This window comes from Dermacentor silvarum, chromosome 6, assembly GCF_013339745.2.
Source record: "Dermacentor silvarum isolate Dsil-2018 chromosome 6, BIME_Dsil_1.4, whole genome shotgun sequence".
Lineage (NCBI taxonomy): Eukaryota > Metazoa > Arthropoda > Arachnida > Ixodida > Ixodidae > Dermacentor > Dermacentor silvarum.
In genome coordinates, this window is record NC_051159.1 from 121,742,792 (window position 1) to 121,760,467 (window position 17,676).

The following is a 17,676-nucleotide window of genomic DNA, read 5'->3' on the forward strand; positions in this document are numbered from 1 at the left end:
GTTAGTCAATCTTAGATACTCTCAGTGCGCAACTTCTGATAGTTGAAGTAGAAGGCATGTTGTACAAATCTAAAGCACAAGGCATATTGGGCGAGGCAGCGCTGATGCCTTTTCCAAATTCACTGGATACCATGGCAGGCGGCGAGTTTCCTTCGTAATATTTCGTTTCGCTCTAATAATCTATACCTAAGTATGTTCACATCGCCATAGCAATAGGAGATGAAGGAATGATGCAAAAGAAGGCTTAAATAACGGCCACGGAAAAAAGGTATTCTTACAAAAAGGCATGGTATTTCAGGTGCTTTGGTTAAATGTTCGTTGTTTTTTTTTGTTTGTTTTTTTTAAGCGAAGCTTTATGTGTCTCGGCGAAATCGTATATGGCTAGGCGAAATCGCCTGTGAACAGAAAACTATCATCATCAGCATTGACTGGAGCGTCGTCGTCTTCTTCCGCGGCTGGGTCGTTGGCGCCAATTGGGTGGCGCTCGTGCTCGTGCTCGGCACGCGCTTGTGCCACTTCTCCCGCGTTCGTTGTCGTCTTTCACAAATGGCTGCATTGCCGCTCATCATTCCAGCGTAGAATTTCACTTCTCTTCGGTCGTCGTAATTGGGAGGCCGAGCTTACGGGGGTATAAGCCATTCGTCGTCTTACGTAATGCACAGATTTAATCTTGCGGCAATTTAATTTCGAAAGATCGCAAGCAGCAATGGTGGGCGAATGCAGCTAACCACGCTGCCGAGCAAACTCGAGACATCGAACGCAAGCGACAACGGCGGACTGCGGGCTAACCGTCAGTGACGTCGTTCTGTCCGTCGCAGCCGAACGTGTGTGTAACCTGATAATTTAGAAATATTTTAATGAACCATCGCGATTAATCCAGTGATAAACACCAGGGCTGCACATTTCAGCTTCGCTGGTTAAACATCTTACGGAGTGGAAGGGCCGACGAATTTTTTTAGGGGCGAAGCTCCTTAGGCTGTGGGTCTGTCCCTCCTCTGTAGTATGTAGTAGTAGTAGTAGTCGTCGTCGTAGTAGTAGGTAGCCACGTCTACTTTTATCAGAAAAAAAATTACGAAAGTTGTGTCCGTAGCGCGGAATCGAACCAGGGACCTCTCGCTTCCGAACGCGCGGTGCTAACCACTACGCCACGAAGCGCACATGGACACACGCACCACGATGACAATAAATACCCAACATTAACGAAAGACTGCGCGTTTCTAACGCGTTTGAGCCAGCGCGTTACGGCCCGTGTAAGAAGCTGGTGTAAGACGCTGTGGCCTCTCCGCCTTACCCCCGTATTCATAAACGCTCCTCGACTTGAACTTGACTTGCCACCGCCTTCAACGCGTTTCGAACGCGCTGCCCAAGGTGGTGGCAAGTCAAGTTCAAGTCGAGGAGCGTTTATGAATACGGGGGTTATACTCTCTCAGCAGTCATGTGATGGCGTCGGCAAACGCGGTGCACGTTCCGGCATGTGTAAACGGCTGCGTAAGACGCTGTGGCCTCTCCCCCTTACTAGAGAGTACTGCACGTTTCTAACGCGTTTGTGCTAGCGTCCCCTTAAGCGGGAGATGGTGCAATTATAATGAAGGGCGCTGTTATAAAATAGGAATGACGTCACATATGGCGCGTGTCATTGGTGGAAGTCAATCGTTCGATTTAGTGCGGCGAGACTGGGCGAATTCCACGGAAGATTCACGGTTTACCGATGATTCCCTCCGGAGCTTCACCCACTCATCATCATTCACCCCGTCGATATGCGGTGTTTTTTTTTTCTTTTTCTTGCCTGGTTCTGTTTTTCAATTGCGAAAGCAGATATGTTTGGGCGTAAAGTGGGTTGTGCCTCGACTTTTGTGAAGCGCGGCGTTTTCGGGTAACTTTGCCAACTGGACCAGTGCAACAACAACATTTTTTTTTCGTATCAGACATAGTGTATTTCTTATTGGCATCGTCTCTTCGAGAGCAGGACCTATTTCGTAGTCGCCACCACAGTTTATAGTTTTGGGTTTGCAATATATAGAGAAGGAATCAAGCGGCGTTGTTAAGTATCGCACACAAGAAAATATATAGTTGCTTTTTGTTTACTTGCTTTTTTTGAGCTCACTCAGAAGCTGTGCATGTTTCACATAGTGGTGCACTGGCAACTGCCATTTTCAATGTAGTTGTGTCCCCAAAAAGTATGTCAACTGTGGCGCCACTGAAAAATAAAATATGGCATTCAATAATACCCTTTGGCGTGTCTGATCCAACCTTTTTAAGATCATGGTAGGTCTCGCCAAAGTCGCGTATGAGCCTTTCACTCGAGGCGCACTTTCCAACCACCTCGTAAAAGAGAGAGAAAGAAAAACGAGCATTTGAAATGAAATAAAGGAGCGTTAATGCACTCGTTTATCCCACGTGTCCACGTTCTCATCCTTCTCCTTCTTCCACTCCCAGTCGTGGAGCAATACTACGAAGTGCAAGTGTACGACGAGTTCACCATCGCCGGAAACACGGCCGTTCTCCGATGTCACGTACCGTCCTTCGTGCGGGACGACGTGGTCGTCGTCTCATGGGAGCAGAAGATTGCCGACAAGGCCAACGTCGTCCCCAACGGTGGGCACACTTCTCTCTTTCACCGTTCGTTTACGCCCAGGGCACCGTATACACTGTTCGCGCTTCCTTTTTCGTGCTCGCGTTGGTGTTTATATGTACACGTAATGCGTGCGTGCGTGCGTGCGTGTGCGTGTGCGTGTGCGTGTGTGCGTGTGCGTTTGTGCGTGTGCGTTTGTGCGTGTGCGTGTGCGTGAGTGCGTGCGTGCGTGTGTGCGTGCGTGTGTGCGTGCGTGCGTGGGCGCGCTACAGCCAGAAGATAGGCCGTGTTCAATGCCGCTCAATACAGACAATTCTCGATCCGTGCGCAAAGATGCACGGATACATTTTTGCACCAAATATGTATATCATATTTTATAGTGGCGAAATGTCGACACCGCAGTTGTCGCATGGTTGTTGCCAGGATCAATAGCAGACTCTGTTCAACAGCGGCGGCTTTTAGGCTTCAACAAAAAGCAGAGCAATTTCTACGGCGCTAGGCTTCAACACACATCGGGAGTGCACACTCGACGTATGCGCAATTCCAGGCCCTGGCTGTACTAAATCATTTAGTATACTTTTAAGTTTTATTAAGTCCGAAGTAATTGCATTTATTCTAACTGGAGGCTGCAGATGCGGTTGTGCAGCAGTTCCAAACACCGCACTGCATTCTTTGTACTTTGGAAAAGCTGGGGTCCTCAAGAAAGAGCGTGAGCATTGCTGTGCAAAAGTCAAGCAAATAACTAAAAAGTATACACCTCAACATAAAAAAGTGCAATTACGTTGTTCGCTTTTGGACACACGATCGAATACCCGATTTTGGGCGTAGTCGACCAAGAAGGACAGTGGTGACAACGGGTTTGATTATTTTTATTGTGATTAGGGAGAAAATGGACGGGTTTTTCACGTCCACCTGCCGCGTACGTGTCGGCACACAACTCACCAGTCTGGGAGCAGACCTTTAATGTATTCGAGCCAATCGGCCTGTCCCTATAGAAGGGAGTGGTCTTCGATGGGCGCGGTTAATTTTGATGACGTAATTGCGTGTAACAATAAAACTAAGTGCCTCCTCGCTATAGAGGTTCGTGCGGACTGTAGCCAATGTACTTATATTTCTCAAAATGCGGCTGGCCAGGGTCATTGCATTTAAGTTTAGTGTCTTACATGCCTAGGTCTAGTTATATTCTGGGCCATTTGCGCAAACGCTTCCAAATGTTCAGCAGTAGCTCAGATGGAACAAGCGATGATCGGCTTCACAGCCTCACATCATGATAACCCCGTATTCTAGAGGGTTCCTCCAGTAAGCACTTCACCTCGACTCAGGAAAGTTGATTGCCGCGTCACCTCTTGATCGGAGCTGTCACTGCACTACGTAAAAACTCCACAGCAATCCTCTAAAACATAGTCTATTATTTAGTCCAGGGGCAGCCCTGTACTCTACCGAGTGGAGTCGAGGAGCGTATGAGAATACGGGAGTAAGTGACGCTCGAGCTTGGTTTAAAGGCGAGGCGAACCAGAAAAAGAACACTACGAACGATTAGAATAACTTCAACATTAAAATCACCGTGGAATCTCATACGATGGAATTGTGTGAGCCACGTGCAACTATAGAAACCCGTCTTCTCTACACCGCTTCCCTAAAAGGACAATTTGTGATCCGTCCATCGCGATGAAGGAAAGCAAAAAACCAGAGTACTCTCCAGGTTTTCAAAGTGACTGGCAAAAGGAGAACGAGGAGCAAGGAAGGGTATTACCAGCTGCAGGCCGACAAAGCTTAACAAAACTGCAGGCAATTGCTACGCCCGAGAACCCTCTTATCAAATGAGGTAGAGTCCGAAGCCCGTCACAAAAATTGGAGGACGCTTAAGCTTCGCCTTTAAGAATAGAAAGCGATAGCGTTATCGGGCCCCGTTCGCATCGCATTTTTGTTTCAAGTGAACTTCACCGCAACACAGAACGTGGAAAAGCCAGCTTACAAAGACCAAGCTTACACCGATCCCCTAAAGTAAAGTCGGCTTCACCTTTAAACAAAAATGCATTGCTGGGAAGTCGTTTTTAGGGGCAATATAAGTCGTCTTTTACCCCTGACACACGGGCAAAAGTAAAGTCCTTTGCAGGAAACCCCTTTTGTTACTCTGAAGTACCCTTTGCAGAAAGGAGTTGCGCCGATGACACACGGCATCTCACTAACTTCTTTAGGTGGTTCCTCAGATGAACGCGGAAAAAAAGCGTTCTTTTGGTTGTTTGTTAAAGAAGCAAGAGAGAAAGCATTTACTAGACTATGCGCATGTAGATTACATTTAGTGATTGTAGAACCTAAAAACATTTTTGTCCATTTTTGATGGCTTATAATGCGCATATTCGTAATTTAACATGGCGGCGCTAGCGACGTGGTGCGGGCGTTTGAGAGTATAGCTAGAGTAAATATTTACTGTTTGACAAATCGCATTACCGCTACAGATTAATACATTTTCCTAGGTAAAAAAAAAAGTACTCACGGGGCACCGTAGTTATGTAACACGTGTTCGTCTATTGATAAGTTGTGCACGCTGTATGCGAGAGTATGCCTTTCCGCTCGAAAAGTAGATGCCCGATCTTCTTTCCCGCAAAGGAACTTTGCCGGGAGGGAGATACGCCTTTGTCGTGTGTCACTGCGCTTGAACGCCTTTCCAGTAGATGTCCCCTTACCTAAAGGACTTTAGAGTGCTCGTGTGTCAGGGGTATTACGTTAAAATGTGAAGGCCCTTGCACATTTTCATATTGGTTCTTTGTTTGCTATTGCTCCGACGCGCGCGCGTGTAGAAAACACATTACGCAGGTGGAGTCCCAATTTTACCTGCCGTAGAGAGCCTACATGCAACGCGCTTGAATATAGGCTCCCTAACCTGCCGAGGTTAGGGAGCGTCATCTGGATAGAAGCGCCATCCGGATAGAACTTTCGCAAGTAAATTACCCGAACGCACCGGGTTGGGATGGTAGAAATGTTGGAAAAGGGGTTTGTGTTTAAGTTTCCTCGTAACAGAATTACGTTTTCTTGTACATTCAAATTACAATCCGACGCCACCATGTATGTAGGTTGTGGTCAAGTCGTACTTTACCATTTCATTTTTCTGGCGGATTTTAGCGCAAGAAATTCAATTTTTGTTCACCAAAACCCTGCACCACGCGGAGTCCTGCGCGGTCGGGGTGGTTGCGGACAGTGTTGCCAGATGGCGCAGAGTGACATAGGCAAAACAGACGGATATTATAGCCAAAAAGTAGCCAACCATGCAGTTAGGCCTGGGTAGCTTGTAGCCAAAATGTAGCCATCACTTCTTCTAGCGTAAAATGGCAAAAAAAAATGAGTCGTGAAAACAAACTAGTAAGGTTGTTTTTTTATTTGAAATTAAATCTGCTATTTGAAAGCATCAAATACACCACCAAACAACGTGTTTTACTAGACTAGCACAGAGCAGAGACAGTAAAATATATCATATATGCAAGAATCAAGCACACGCCCAAACAGGGTTGACTACATTAGGCAAAACACGCAAAGAAAAAATATGAAATACACATCATTCGCGATGCTTTACAACTTGCGGATTATATTTCCGCTACGGAAGCTGACATCGCACGCCGAAGCCGAACCCGGATTTTCTGCGACACGGGGCCCTTAACGCTATCGCGTTAAAACCTACACAGGGAATGCTAACGGCAAGGATGGAGTTCAACCGGAATGCAACATGCTGCGAGCCATCCATCCCATTTAACCCTGCTAATCAGTCCACACTTCTCACCATTCACACTCCTGTTCTGTAAATAATGCGTTTTCGTCAAGTTCTATAGGAAAATGACACAGTGGCGCTAATTAAACGTGCATCAGACCTGTAAGTCGAGAGCGCTTGAGAGCTCCTGTAAACGAAGGCTGAATGTCGGCGCTGCGCTTTACGCGATATGTCGGAATCGACCACGCGCTTGTCAAGAATGTGCCGTGATTCCACTCGGCTGAAGCTGCAATGTACCGCGTTCGCTTTCGTGACACTCGGCTGAAGCTGAAACGTGCCGCGTTAGTTTTCGTGCCACTGGAAAGAAACTTCCCGCAGAATGATTAACCCATGGCATCAAGTCATATCTGCCATAACTGACGGCGCAGTCTCTTCGTTCAGTACATCTATCACCGTTGTGCTGCTGTTCGGAGCTCCATCGGAGCGTGACAAAGCAATTGTGATTAAGACTGGGTCACGCGACGTAGATGACGTATTCACAAATCGCACGAAATATCTATCAGCAGTCAGTCTGCAACAGGTTCTACTTGAAGCCTAACTGCATTCTGCTACAGTCGCAAGGTTAGTGAATATGGAGGCTCGCATAATTTTTCGCGACGTTCATTCAATATATTTTCACATTGCACCCCCATGAACGTTTCCAGCAAAATCTGACTTTGGTCATGGAGTTCTGTCATGGTCATGGAGTCATGGATTTATGCACGGAAGTTAATGACCCAAAGCGTAAGCACAAAAAAATAGCGATAGGTACGCACGACAGAAATGCTCCAATGACATGCGTAACAACGTGTACCCACGGCAGAGCCACTTTGCTGCGCTACCGTTTCATTCTATTTGATTTTATGCTGCAAACGTTTCTTAACTTGATTCACATTCAAAACTACAGGTAGAAATTTATAAACGAAAAGCGCAATTCAGAGGTAAGCAACTTCCTTTTTTTTTCTTTTTTCTTTTTCTAGGTGGTCGCATGAGCGTGTTTCCTAGCGGAGAGCTGCAAATACGCCGAGTTCAACAGTCTGACGCTACCGCCGAGTTCCGCTGTCGTACCTGGCACCGGCTAACTGGAGAGACAAAGCTCAGCTCCTACGGCAGACTCGTCGTGACAGGTAATGCTCGTCTTCTGTATGCTTACTTACGCAGCTCTACTTTCCTTGGAGTGCGGGTGACAGAAGTGGTACACGAACGCCCATCTCGTGCTGAGGAGGAACAAATATATATATATATATATATATATATATATATATATATATATATATATATATAGAGAGAGAGAGAGAGAGAGAGAGAAATACAAAAAACTATATTTGGGGATGAACAATCGAAGAAAAAATACTACGCTTTGCATCGCAGTTGAAACTATACTGACAGAAGCGAAGCAGTGCAAGATGCAACCTCGGAACAGCTATCAGCGTAAGGTACAATTAAATACAAATATAGAACGGTACATTCAAGAATATAAATCACGCTTAACTCGTGCAGACGCTAAAAACCACACGAACACTTCCACTTACTCATAACTTATAATCTACAAGCTATGCCAAAAAAGAAAGCGTACAAGTTAAACCTAGAGAAAATATACCACGGACGTAATCTCACAGGGCTTGCGCTCACTGACATGACATGGCGTCATGGTTTAGTCGCTGCTTCAACGAGTGGCAGAAAATACTCTGTAACTGTACATCGATACCAACTTGCCAAAACTAGCCGGCTACCAGAGTCGGGGATTAAAATGGGGCTGTTGCCGATGATGGCGTTTATGGAGAAAGGAAATGTACGGTATTTATCGAAAGTTTCGAAGCCTCTCGTGAGAGCGCGAAGATCAGTCGTAGTACGCCGTATTGCACTACTGGAGCTCCGAAGATCAAGAAATTGAGGAGGAAATAATGCTCCGTCTTTGGGCAGCAAGTTAAGTTTATCGGTGAATCCAGTACTGTTCCGAAGTGCAGGAGTGATCACGTGCGCTATGGCTTCGAAACCTTTGAGAAGTGTTGTACACAGAGGATAGATATATGGTTGGGGACGACCGAATGTGCAGTTCCTTACTTGTGAGTGGTGTACTGGTCGCGTTAGTTGCAAGTAATTTATTGCGAATCTTCTCAATTTTATTAAAATTCTCTTTTTTTCTCTTACTTTCTTTTTTATTGCTTTTTTTCGGAAAGATCTGAAAGTGAACGTGCCTCCACGGATCACAAATGTGCGATCTTCTGTGGTGGCGAACGAAGGCGACTCCGTGGAACTGCCTTGTGCAGCCCAGGGCTACCCTCCGCCCAAATACCTGTGAGTACTTGCCATTTCGCCATTTTTACGCTTAAAAAAAACAAGTCATTTTCAGCGAATATGTTATTAAAGCAAATCTTGCTTCTGCTGTCATGAAATTTTAAACAATTTGATTGTACATACAACTACGAAAATAAAGCATGCGCGGCTCAATCGATGCGACCGTCACTCGTGTGACTAATCTTCATGGCACTAAACATCGCAGTAAACATTTGCTCCCATCTTTATGTAAAGTCATATGGTCATGAGGACCAGTTTTCTGTCGATAATTTGGCCGAGCCCACGACGCGCACTGGTTATGATCTGTACTGTTGTTTTTTATGCTTTTTTTTTCGCATGTACTATACTTTTTTTTTCCCGCATGCACTTGACGCGCACTTTTATAGGGGGTAAACAGGGAGGAGACGTGCAATAAAACCACATTCATGTAAAGAAGCTTAATGAGCGTCACATTCTTGCAACTAGATCCGCATACGGAGTATGGCAACAATTGTGTTGCTGTTGTCCCTGTTAATTAAAACACACAAAAAATATTCCTTCATTCCTCGCGTTCTCGTTTATATTCTTTTGGCATCTATCACAAAATTGTCTAAGTCCTAAAATTTTCCTCGAACACCGCGCTCTCACAGAGTATGTGCGACTCAAAAAGCATGGCCCTCGCACTGCGTCTCATATGCGCCCTACCTAACATTCTGAGCTGGGAAGCATACGGCAAAATAAGTTTTGATATGGTCCCGGCAAAAGACGAAGCAAAAGAAGGAATGGCAGTGGGGAAAGTACCGCCTCTCGTGGCAGTGACAAGAATACAAAATAAAAAAAAAAGAGAGGCTAGACAGAACGGACGCCTCGCGCGCGTATAGACAGGATAAGAAGCCAGATCCAGCCAGAAACCGAGACCGCTACGTAGTCTCGTAAGAGAAGAAATAAAAAGACGAAGCGACGTGGATGTCGCAAGCCAGTTGCGGGCTCAAGCCGCAGAGAATGACCGCTGGTCAAAAGGAGACCGCGCGGGGCCGAAACACGCCTTTTCGGTGAGGGAAGATGGGACGGGAAAGGAGGACGGGAGGAAGAGGGGAAGGGATGTCGTCCCGCGTATTTTCCCAGTCTTCCCCGCTTGCCGGCCCGTCCTGCTCCACCGCAGTCTCTTGATGGATGAAGACAGAGAGCCTCTTCACATCGTCTGGCGTGCGCGGCGGCCTCTTCGCGGCGAAGGCATCTTGGCTGCTGGCTGCCCTTTTGGGGAACGCCGCGAGCATATAACATGTCGCGTCGCGCTGGTCAATATCCATATACCCCTTCGGCGCTCGCGCGCTTCTTTCCGCGCTTCACGTGCATTTCGTTTCACAATAATCTGGCTCTGGAGTGGAAGCTACGGAGCATGCTGTCATGCTCGAGACGTCGCTCTACGCTATATTTACATATATGTTCAACACTGGGTCCGGGACTAAAGATAAGACGTTCTGTCGCGGGATACGCAGCGACTATGCGTGTTGGCATAGTCATACGCCTGATTGGCTGGTGCTAGATTTACCTTCCATCAAACTTTCAGGTAAAAATGGGATTATTATTATTATTATTATTATTATTATTATTATTATTATTATTATTATTATTATTATTATTATTATTATTATTATTATTATTATTATTATTATTATTATGCAACTCCCAGGCTATCATCAAAATATAGTAGAGACACGAGCCCACAGGTCATTGTCATCAGGACAAGCTTGCTATGGAAGATAGACCGAGGATCGGTCAAGGTGTCGGTAAAGCATGAAGAAGTCTGAAAAAGAAGCGTTAAAGTTTTTGATGTCGGAACTGAAGTTGAAAAACGCACCAACCGACCGCATGGTGACCACCTTATGGAGGCTTCGTAAGAATTTTAGTGTACCATGACTAACGTGCGCTAATATTGAACACACTTGAAAGTATACTATTTGACAATGTGGTTCGTCAAGGCTTGCAAACAGCACCATGAGCTCAGCGGCGCAGCTCCGTAGCCATGGAGCTAACACAGGGCATATTTGTTCCAACAAGAGGGGTTCAATCACATGTGTGATGGCGAATGGGTAAAAACTCTTCTTCACCATTGCGTACATTGTTATTGTGCTCGCAATGACGGTCGTCAACAAGGCAATCACATGACACACCAACAACTGACAGTTTATTTCTTGATGGCGCACAAGAAATGCTGGTAATGTGGTAACAACTCTTAGAAAAAGCTGTCGTTCTGTGAACATCTGCTGATCGATTTACAAGAGATGTTATGGAAGTCGTGGAGGTTAAAAGGGTGGATATAATCTCATATCAGCATGCCTTCTGTTGCATTGCCAGTGAACGACTTGTGCTCCCTATCGAAATCTGGCATGAGTGAGCCGTAGTTTTGGTATTGCTTTCTTTTTATTGTGCCCTTGCACCGATGTCTATCTCGAGTTGGTTGCTTGTAATCGAGCCTTCCTTCTGCATCATCAAGAAATAAACGATAAATTAGTGGTGCGCCTTGTTATCATCTTGCTGCCTGCTTTTGTTATTCGCGCTATCTCATGCCGTTTGCAAGCCTTGACAGTTTCATTAATAACGTTAGAACTCTTGATGCCTCAGAGATTAAATTATGGTAGGCATGGGGGAGAGGGGGGATGTTACGGCCTTCCAAAAATACGCAGCACAAGACGGGTTATGAAGACAAAGAGAACAAACAAAACTAAGCGTTGGGAATGAATTTGGCAACGGAAAAGGAGGCACTGGCAAGTTCTCGCGGTACGGGGCGGTACGTATTCTGTAAGTCTACCTAGTAAGTCGACCATTTCGGCTGTCGCTCATTGGCTGCTGGTTGATGTGCAGGAAGGTGCCAGCCAGTCTCCTTCCTGCACGTCAAGCAGCAGCCAATCAGCGACAGCCGAAATGGACAGTCCACTAGGTAGACTCTTACAGAATACCGCCCCAGAAGTTCGTCCGTTAGGAAATAACACACGACACTGGCAACGCTCCAGTCACCGATGCCTAATGCCAAACTCCAAGCTACAGTACAGCCAGCATACTTTGAGACGGCACAACCCGACACCTTAAGCTGCGAATCCCTGCGCAGACCCCGCGTCCCCCATTCTTCCTCCTGCCTTGCTGCGCATTTCTCCTTTTGCTTCTTCGTCCTCCTCCGGTTTTGTTCTGTTCCCTTCGCGCGAACGCCTTCTGATCCGGATCCTTCAGCACATCCCCCATCGCACACCACAATACGTGCTACGGACGCGCCAGCACGTTCCCCCGTCTTCCTCACAAAGGGCTCGGCTTTCGCGCCGTCGTCTCGGCCGCGAACAAAATAGCCTCGGCCAGTGGCGCGTCCTCCAAGGAGCTGCCGTTGTCAGCTCGGCTTCGCTGCGGTTTGGGTCGATTGACTTTGAAATAGGTTTTCGGGATCGCACTCGGGATTCCGTCTGGACGAAGTGGCTGCCGAAAGTAAGACGCTGCGCGGCTAGAAAAGTAAAGAGAATGCGGGAAGGCTTTAACGGTGCACGCTATCGAATTTGCAATGTGAATCGCTTAAAGGAGCGACTGTCCTGCCGGGTAGGTTACTCCAGCCTTTGGAAATTCCGGCCAGCGTAAACGAAACGCCGTGGATAGAAAATAAAACAGGAACGGTGGGAGAGAATTGGGGAGCCGGGGTGGTGGGGGCACAAGAAAACCGGCAAGGGTCTTACGGGCAGCAGTTCGGCACCGGGAAGTTGGCTATGCAGTTCGGTGGCGTCCCCTTATACGCCTGGAGTGTAAAAACAGGCAGCTTGCCAAATGAAGAAGCTGAGTTTTTGTCACGCTTCAAGCAAAAAAAAAAGAAAAATGGTTTTGTCCTTCGTTTATTTTCATGTTTGCATCACGTGTAACGCTCAACGAGTAATACTGACGAGTTCATTTGACCTTTAATGCAAACGTAATGTCCACTCTCGTGAGTGATAGTGCGCAAGGCGTAACAGTAAGAAAAGATGTCTGGGACCCATACGCGTATCCGGAGGTTGAGCGCACACATGATAGTGTTCTTCTTTTCGGTTGCGCATCTGTTCTTAGAGGTCTTCTACAAAAGTAGCGCTAGCGGTTAGACTAGTGGGAGAAGCAGTCGAAGGTGCAGCTGTAAGCACCTTTCATTGTCCCTATATTACAAGCAGAGGGATTGGCAACTTTGTCGACCACAAAATTGACGCGCGACTGACCGCTTCAGGCAGTTTGCGTGTATTCGCGGGCATCTTTCATACTCGGAAAGACACTTTTATGTAGCACGTATTGAGCAACAGGAAAGCTGCATCGGGAGTTTCTCATGTTGCTCTACAATCTTCTTAATTGACACTTTCCATCTAACTATAATAATTGAGAAGTTTATTAAATAATTACGGCTAATTATCGAATTAGGCGGAATGCAAGAAATAATCTGAGTATCTCCAAGCGACGTCACACAACATTACCTCGGTTCTGTCTAGGTATGTGACATTTGCATAACTTTAAAGTTAGACAAAAGTTAAGTGAAACACCCTGTATATAGCGTAACAGACGATGATCCGCTCCGGACCACCGTGACTTGCACTTCGACTCTCGAAGAGGCATAGCGTTAGTCGAGTGCTGAACACTTTGCAATGTGGTGAACGCGGTTTAAATCGCATATGGGACGCGAAAGAGGTGTGACGTAACGCATTACTCTCGCATTTTCCACTAAATCGCCACCAATTTTTTCTCTCCTTTGTCCCTGTGCAGGTGGGAGAGACTGACAACGGCCGACAACGGCAGCCCGCACCATCCCGTCGTCGTGGGAAGCTCGAGGCACGAACCGTCTGAAGGGTCGCTGCTGATCCGCAAGGTGGAAGCGCAGGATGCCGGCAAATACCTGTGCCTGGTCAACAACGCGGTGGGCGAGGAGCGGGCCACCATCACGCTCGACGTGCGATGTGAGTGCGCTTCTTCGCTCCTCATTTGCCGTTTCAAAGCGACTGCAGCTTTCTTCGGCTCGTTCGCCCATTTTCCCGGTGGTCGGACTCTCGCGTGCTCTCGCGCGCCGCGAGAGCACGCACAAAGTTGCGCACCGCGTTCCTCGCTCTTTGAGACGCAGCTGACCACGCACGCTTACACGTGACCGCTTGAGATGTACTGGTTAACAAATATACGCCTTCAAGCGCATCATTACTTTAATCAAGCGAATAGTTTCGTGGAAGCGTTCAGCAATCACTGACAATCATCGTCAATCATTTCCTGCGCAACTTTTATATTCTTTACAGTGAAGCTCTCTATAGCTAGGATCCGGGATTTTATGGCGTCTGCGCGGAAAACTCTCCCCTAAAAAGAGAGAGTAAAGAGCCAACAACAACAGCAAAGGCATATCGCCGCTCGCGTCGGAGCATGTCTCTCTGTCAATGTATGACGTAGTCCGTGACGTAGTGTGCGACTGATAAGGCGACCAAGAGGAACGGGTTGGCGCCCCTTGGCGCAACCGCGCGAACGCGCTCGTACCACTGCTCACGCTGCGCTCCGCAACACCCCAACGACCGCCGCTTCGCGTCGGCGCCGGGCACCGCGGCTTCCGCCGCGGCACCGGGGCACAAACGACGGCGCCTCCAAACAGATAGGAAAAATGGTGATACCAAAAAAAGCCGAGGCGGGATTCAAACCCGCGTACCCTCGATCCTAAAGCGAGCGTCGTAACCATTAGGCCATACAGCCATGCTTCCAAATCGTGCATTCATACAAACCAAATTATGGCGTTCGAGCGTCGTCGTTGTCTCGTCGTCGACAAAAAGGTCGCGTCATCCTCCTCGCCCTCCTTTTTTTTCCTTTCTCGCATGTGCAATCATCCGCGGAAAGCAATATACGCGGTCGGAAAGGGAGGGAGCTGGCTAGGAGGAGACCACGTGCACACGGGCCACCCCACCCTCCTGGTTGCCATGGCTACGGCATGGCAGTTTCTTGATACTAACCACGAACCACTAATTGTGGCTGGCTTAAACAGCTTCGCTGTTAAAAAGCGAACGCGGAGCGCGGCGGGATACGAAAGACGGCGATAACGCAGAAAGCGCGATGAGAAAAGCGGAGGAAGAGGCTACAATGAAAGCATGAGGCGAAAAAACGGAGGAGCAGAGTATGGCGAAAAGTTGGGGAAGATAGAATGGCCACACGAGACTACGAGATTTCGCCATAGTCTTAGAGCTTTGCTCTTTTACGTCCGTTCCTGGACTGAGCGTGAGCCACTGTTCGCACCTTCGTCGTGGTCTTCTTCCAAAGCTGGTAGCGATGCCGCTCATCATGCCAGCGTTCCCATATGGCCCCTCGCGCTCGTTCCAGTGATCGCGCCTTCGTCGTCGTCTTCTTCCAAAGCCGACTCCGATGCCGCTTATCTTGCCAAGGTTCCCATACTGCCCCTCGTGCTCGTGCCAGTACTCGTGCCGTCGTCGTCTTCTTCCAAAGCTGGCTCCGATGCCACTCATTATGTGAGCGGCATCACAGACTCATTTGGCTGTAATGTCAAAAGTCATCAGACCTTCATCTGAAACTCATCTCATATTTTCTTAAGGGCAGGCCCGGCGCGCCGCAATAGCCAGTGGGGCCCTGGAAGAGGGGCTCCACCCACAGTGACCAAGCACGATCTTAATTTAAATAAAGTTGTTTCTCTCTCTATCTTACTCGTGCCGTCGTCGTCGTCTTCTTCCAAAGCTGGCGCCGATGCCGCTCATTATGCCAGCGTTCCCGTACGGCCCCTCCATCTGCGAAGGCGCTGACGCTACTGGCCCACTGCCAGTCGGGCCGGTGATTTCGGTCTCCAATTATTTGCCTCAATATATCGCAACATGAAAACACGTATACAGCTGCGCTCAAATTTCACATTATGAAGTATCGTAATCGTCGGACATACTTTTTTTTATGTGGTCATGTGCTTGTTTCTTAAGTAAGCCTCCCCATTCTCAAGCGTATAGAATGCTGGTCTCAGAAATCTGTTTTGTTTAATATGTTTTCCGGAGACAACGCTGATGAACGTATGTTAAGCGGGATCATGACGCTTAATTCTGGCCAAATACTCGTTTCCGAAGACAACGCTGATGAACGTATGTTAAGCGCGATCATGACGCTTAATTCTGGCCAAATACTCGTAAAACCATTTAGTGGGGTAGGACTTGTTTTCCCCGTGGAGAGTTCCTGTAACCGTGCAGCAGAGTTCGACGAGAGGCACGTGTTGTCCACCTATACTACCGCTACATATGTGCTGATTAACCAATTTGTCCTCGTCTGAATTGCGCAACAAAACAACAAACGCTACTTAAATATCCTCACTGTAACGAATATGTGTTGTCAAGCACATCATTCCTCTAATAAATCGAGATTTCTTGAAGCGTTCTGCAATTTGATTACATTGACAATCCTCTTCGGTGGTTTCTGAACAAATTTCTTACCTTATAACGAAACATCCCCTTGCGAAAACATATTGCCCTCAAGACGGGTAGAAAGTGAAAGTGGCTCTTGACGTTCAGGATAGCCTATTAATGCAGTCGTCTCTATAACAAAGCAACGATATAGCTCAAATGTAGCAATGAAGAAATGAGCGAAGTGTTTTCAATTTGGTACGGCAGAAACGCTACATTTAGCTGTCTTTTTCCGATGACAAACAACACCAAATGGCAAAAAAGGAGATCTTTTCATCAGAACAAACTATTAGCCGATGTTTATACTATACGTTCTGGATCCCAAAACGCCTTAATACAACAATGGTTCCATTAGCACTAAATCCCTGGTAATGTTGCAGCAGATAAGGCAGCTAGACAAGCGCATACAATTAGAGTGTTTTAGCTGAGCGCTTGCTGTCCGCTCCGCTCAGACCGGTATATGCTAGCAAAATGCCACACAACCGCTTAGCGGGAACGCTATTGCGCTTGCGCACAACGCTCATACCGGCAGCTGAACGAAGACCGCCTCCCTAGCTCCGCTACAAGGCCGACTGAGCGCAGCGTGACAGCGTGTCTACTTGGCTCTTAGTCGTTTTGCAACCAAGTTGATAGCGCGTCGCTCCGGTCTCGGCAAGACGCGCTTATCAAATGCGAAATCTACGCAGTTCCCTGCAGTATCTCAGAGCGTGAAATCTGAGCGGAGTGGAGCGTAAGCGTCGCTCTGCTAAAACTCTCTATTAACGCCACGTACGGTCTCCCTCTAACGCAAGGCGATTTGCGGCACTTACTAAGACAGATCTCAGTTCGTGGTTGCAAAGCGACATGGTTTAATCAGACCTCGAAATCTTCAGATTTATTTCACATTGACCCTGAGCTTCAATTCAAAATCCCGTCCACATTGGATGCAACCAGAGCCTCTGAAACGCTCATTCACCGTCTGCGGCTCGGTACCGCGTACACAAAACATTTTCTACAAAAAATTTCATTAGCTGATAGTCCGCAATGTACTTGTGGCCACGCGGATGAGGATGTGCAACATCTTCTGTTAGAATGTCCGCGACAAGACACACACAGACAATGTTTAGCACGTGATTTAGGGGCATTAGACCGCCGGCCCTTCAGCCTCAGGAAGATCTTAGGTCCTTGGCGAACATATTCATTGCAAAGCCGAGCGTTAATGACCCTCCAAAGATTTGTAGAAGCGAGTAATATTCTCGGAAACTATTGAAAAGAGTGTTTATCTGTGATAAGCTCACTCTATGGGATTTTTTATTTGGTCAATTTAACACCTGGGTCCGTGTACCTTCATTTGAGCCTAATCCGTGCTATCTTATGTGCCGTGATTTTAGCAGTTACGTAACCGGACTTCGTGCTTACTTTAGTGCACCTGTGTGACTGCACTTTGTGTGCTATTTTTCTTAGTTGACTTCCAGTTTTAGTGTGGTATTAGTTTACTTATGTGACTGCATTTTGTGTTTACTTTAATGCGCCTTTGTGACTGAACTTTGTGTTGCTGAGTTTCTGAGTTGACTTTCAGTATTAGTGTGACATTAGTGTACTTATGTGACTGGAATTTGTGTTATTGTGATTTGGAGTCGACTTTCAGTTGTTTTTGCAGTTCTTTTCATTTGTTTTGTATCTCTATGTGAAAAGAAGTA

At 47.1% G+C, this 17,676-nt stretch overlaps 1 protein-coding gene across 1 annotated transcript in view; it reads left to right on the top strand.

The window, feature by feature from the left end:
- The window catches only part of LOC119456860 (Down syndrome cell adhesion molecule-like protein Dscam2), a 197,658-nt gene that overhangs the window by 38,522 nt on the left and 141,460 nt on the right, over positions 1–17,676 (top strand). The window contains exons 3-6 of the mRNA XM_037718677.2: positions 2,437–2,595; positions 7,295–7,441; positions 8,495–8,612; positions 13,347–13,537. Coding sequence (XP_037574605.1) covers positions 2,437–2,595; positions 7,295–7,441; positions 8,495–8,612; positions 13,347–13,537 — 615 coding nt within the window. The remainder of the gene's footprint in view (positions 1–2,436; positions 2,596–7,294; positions 7,442–8,494; positions 8,613–13,346; positions 13,538–17,676) is intronic.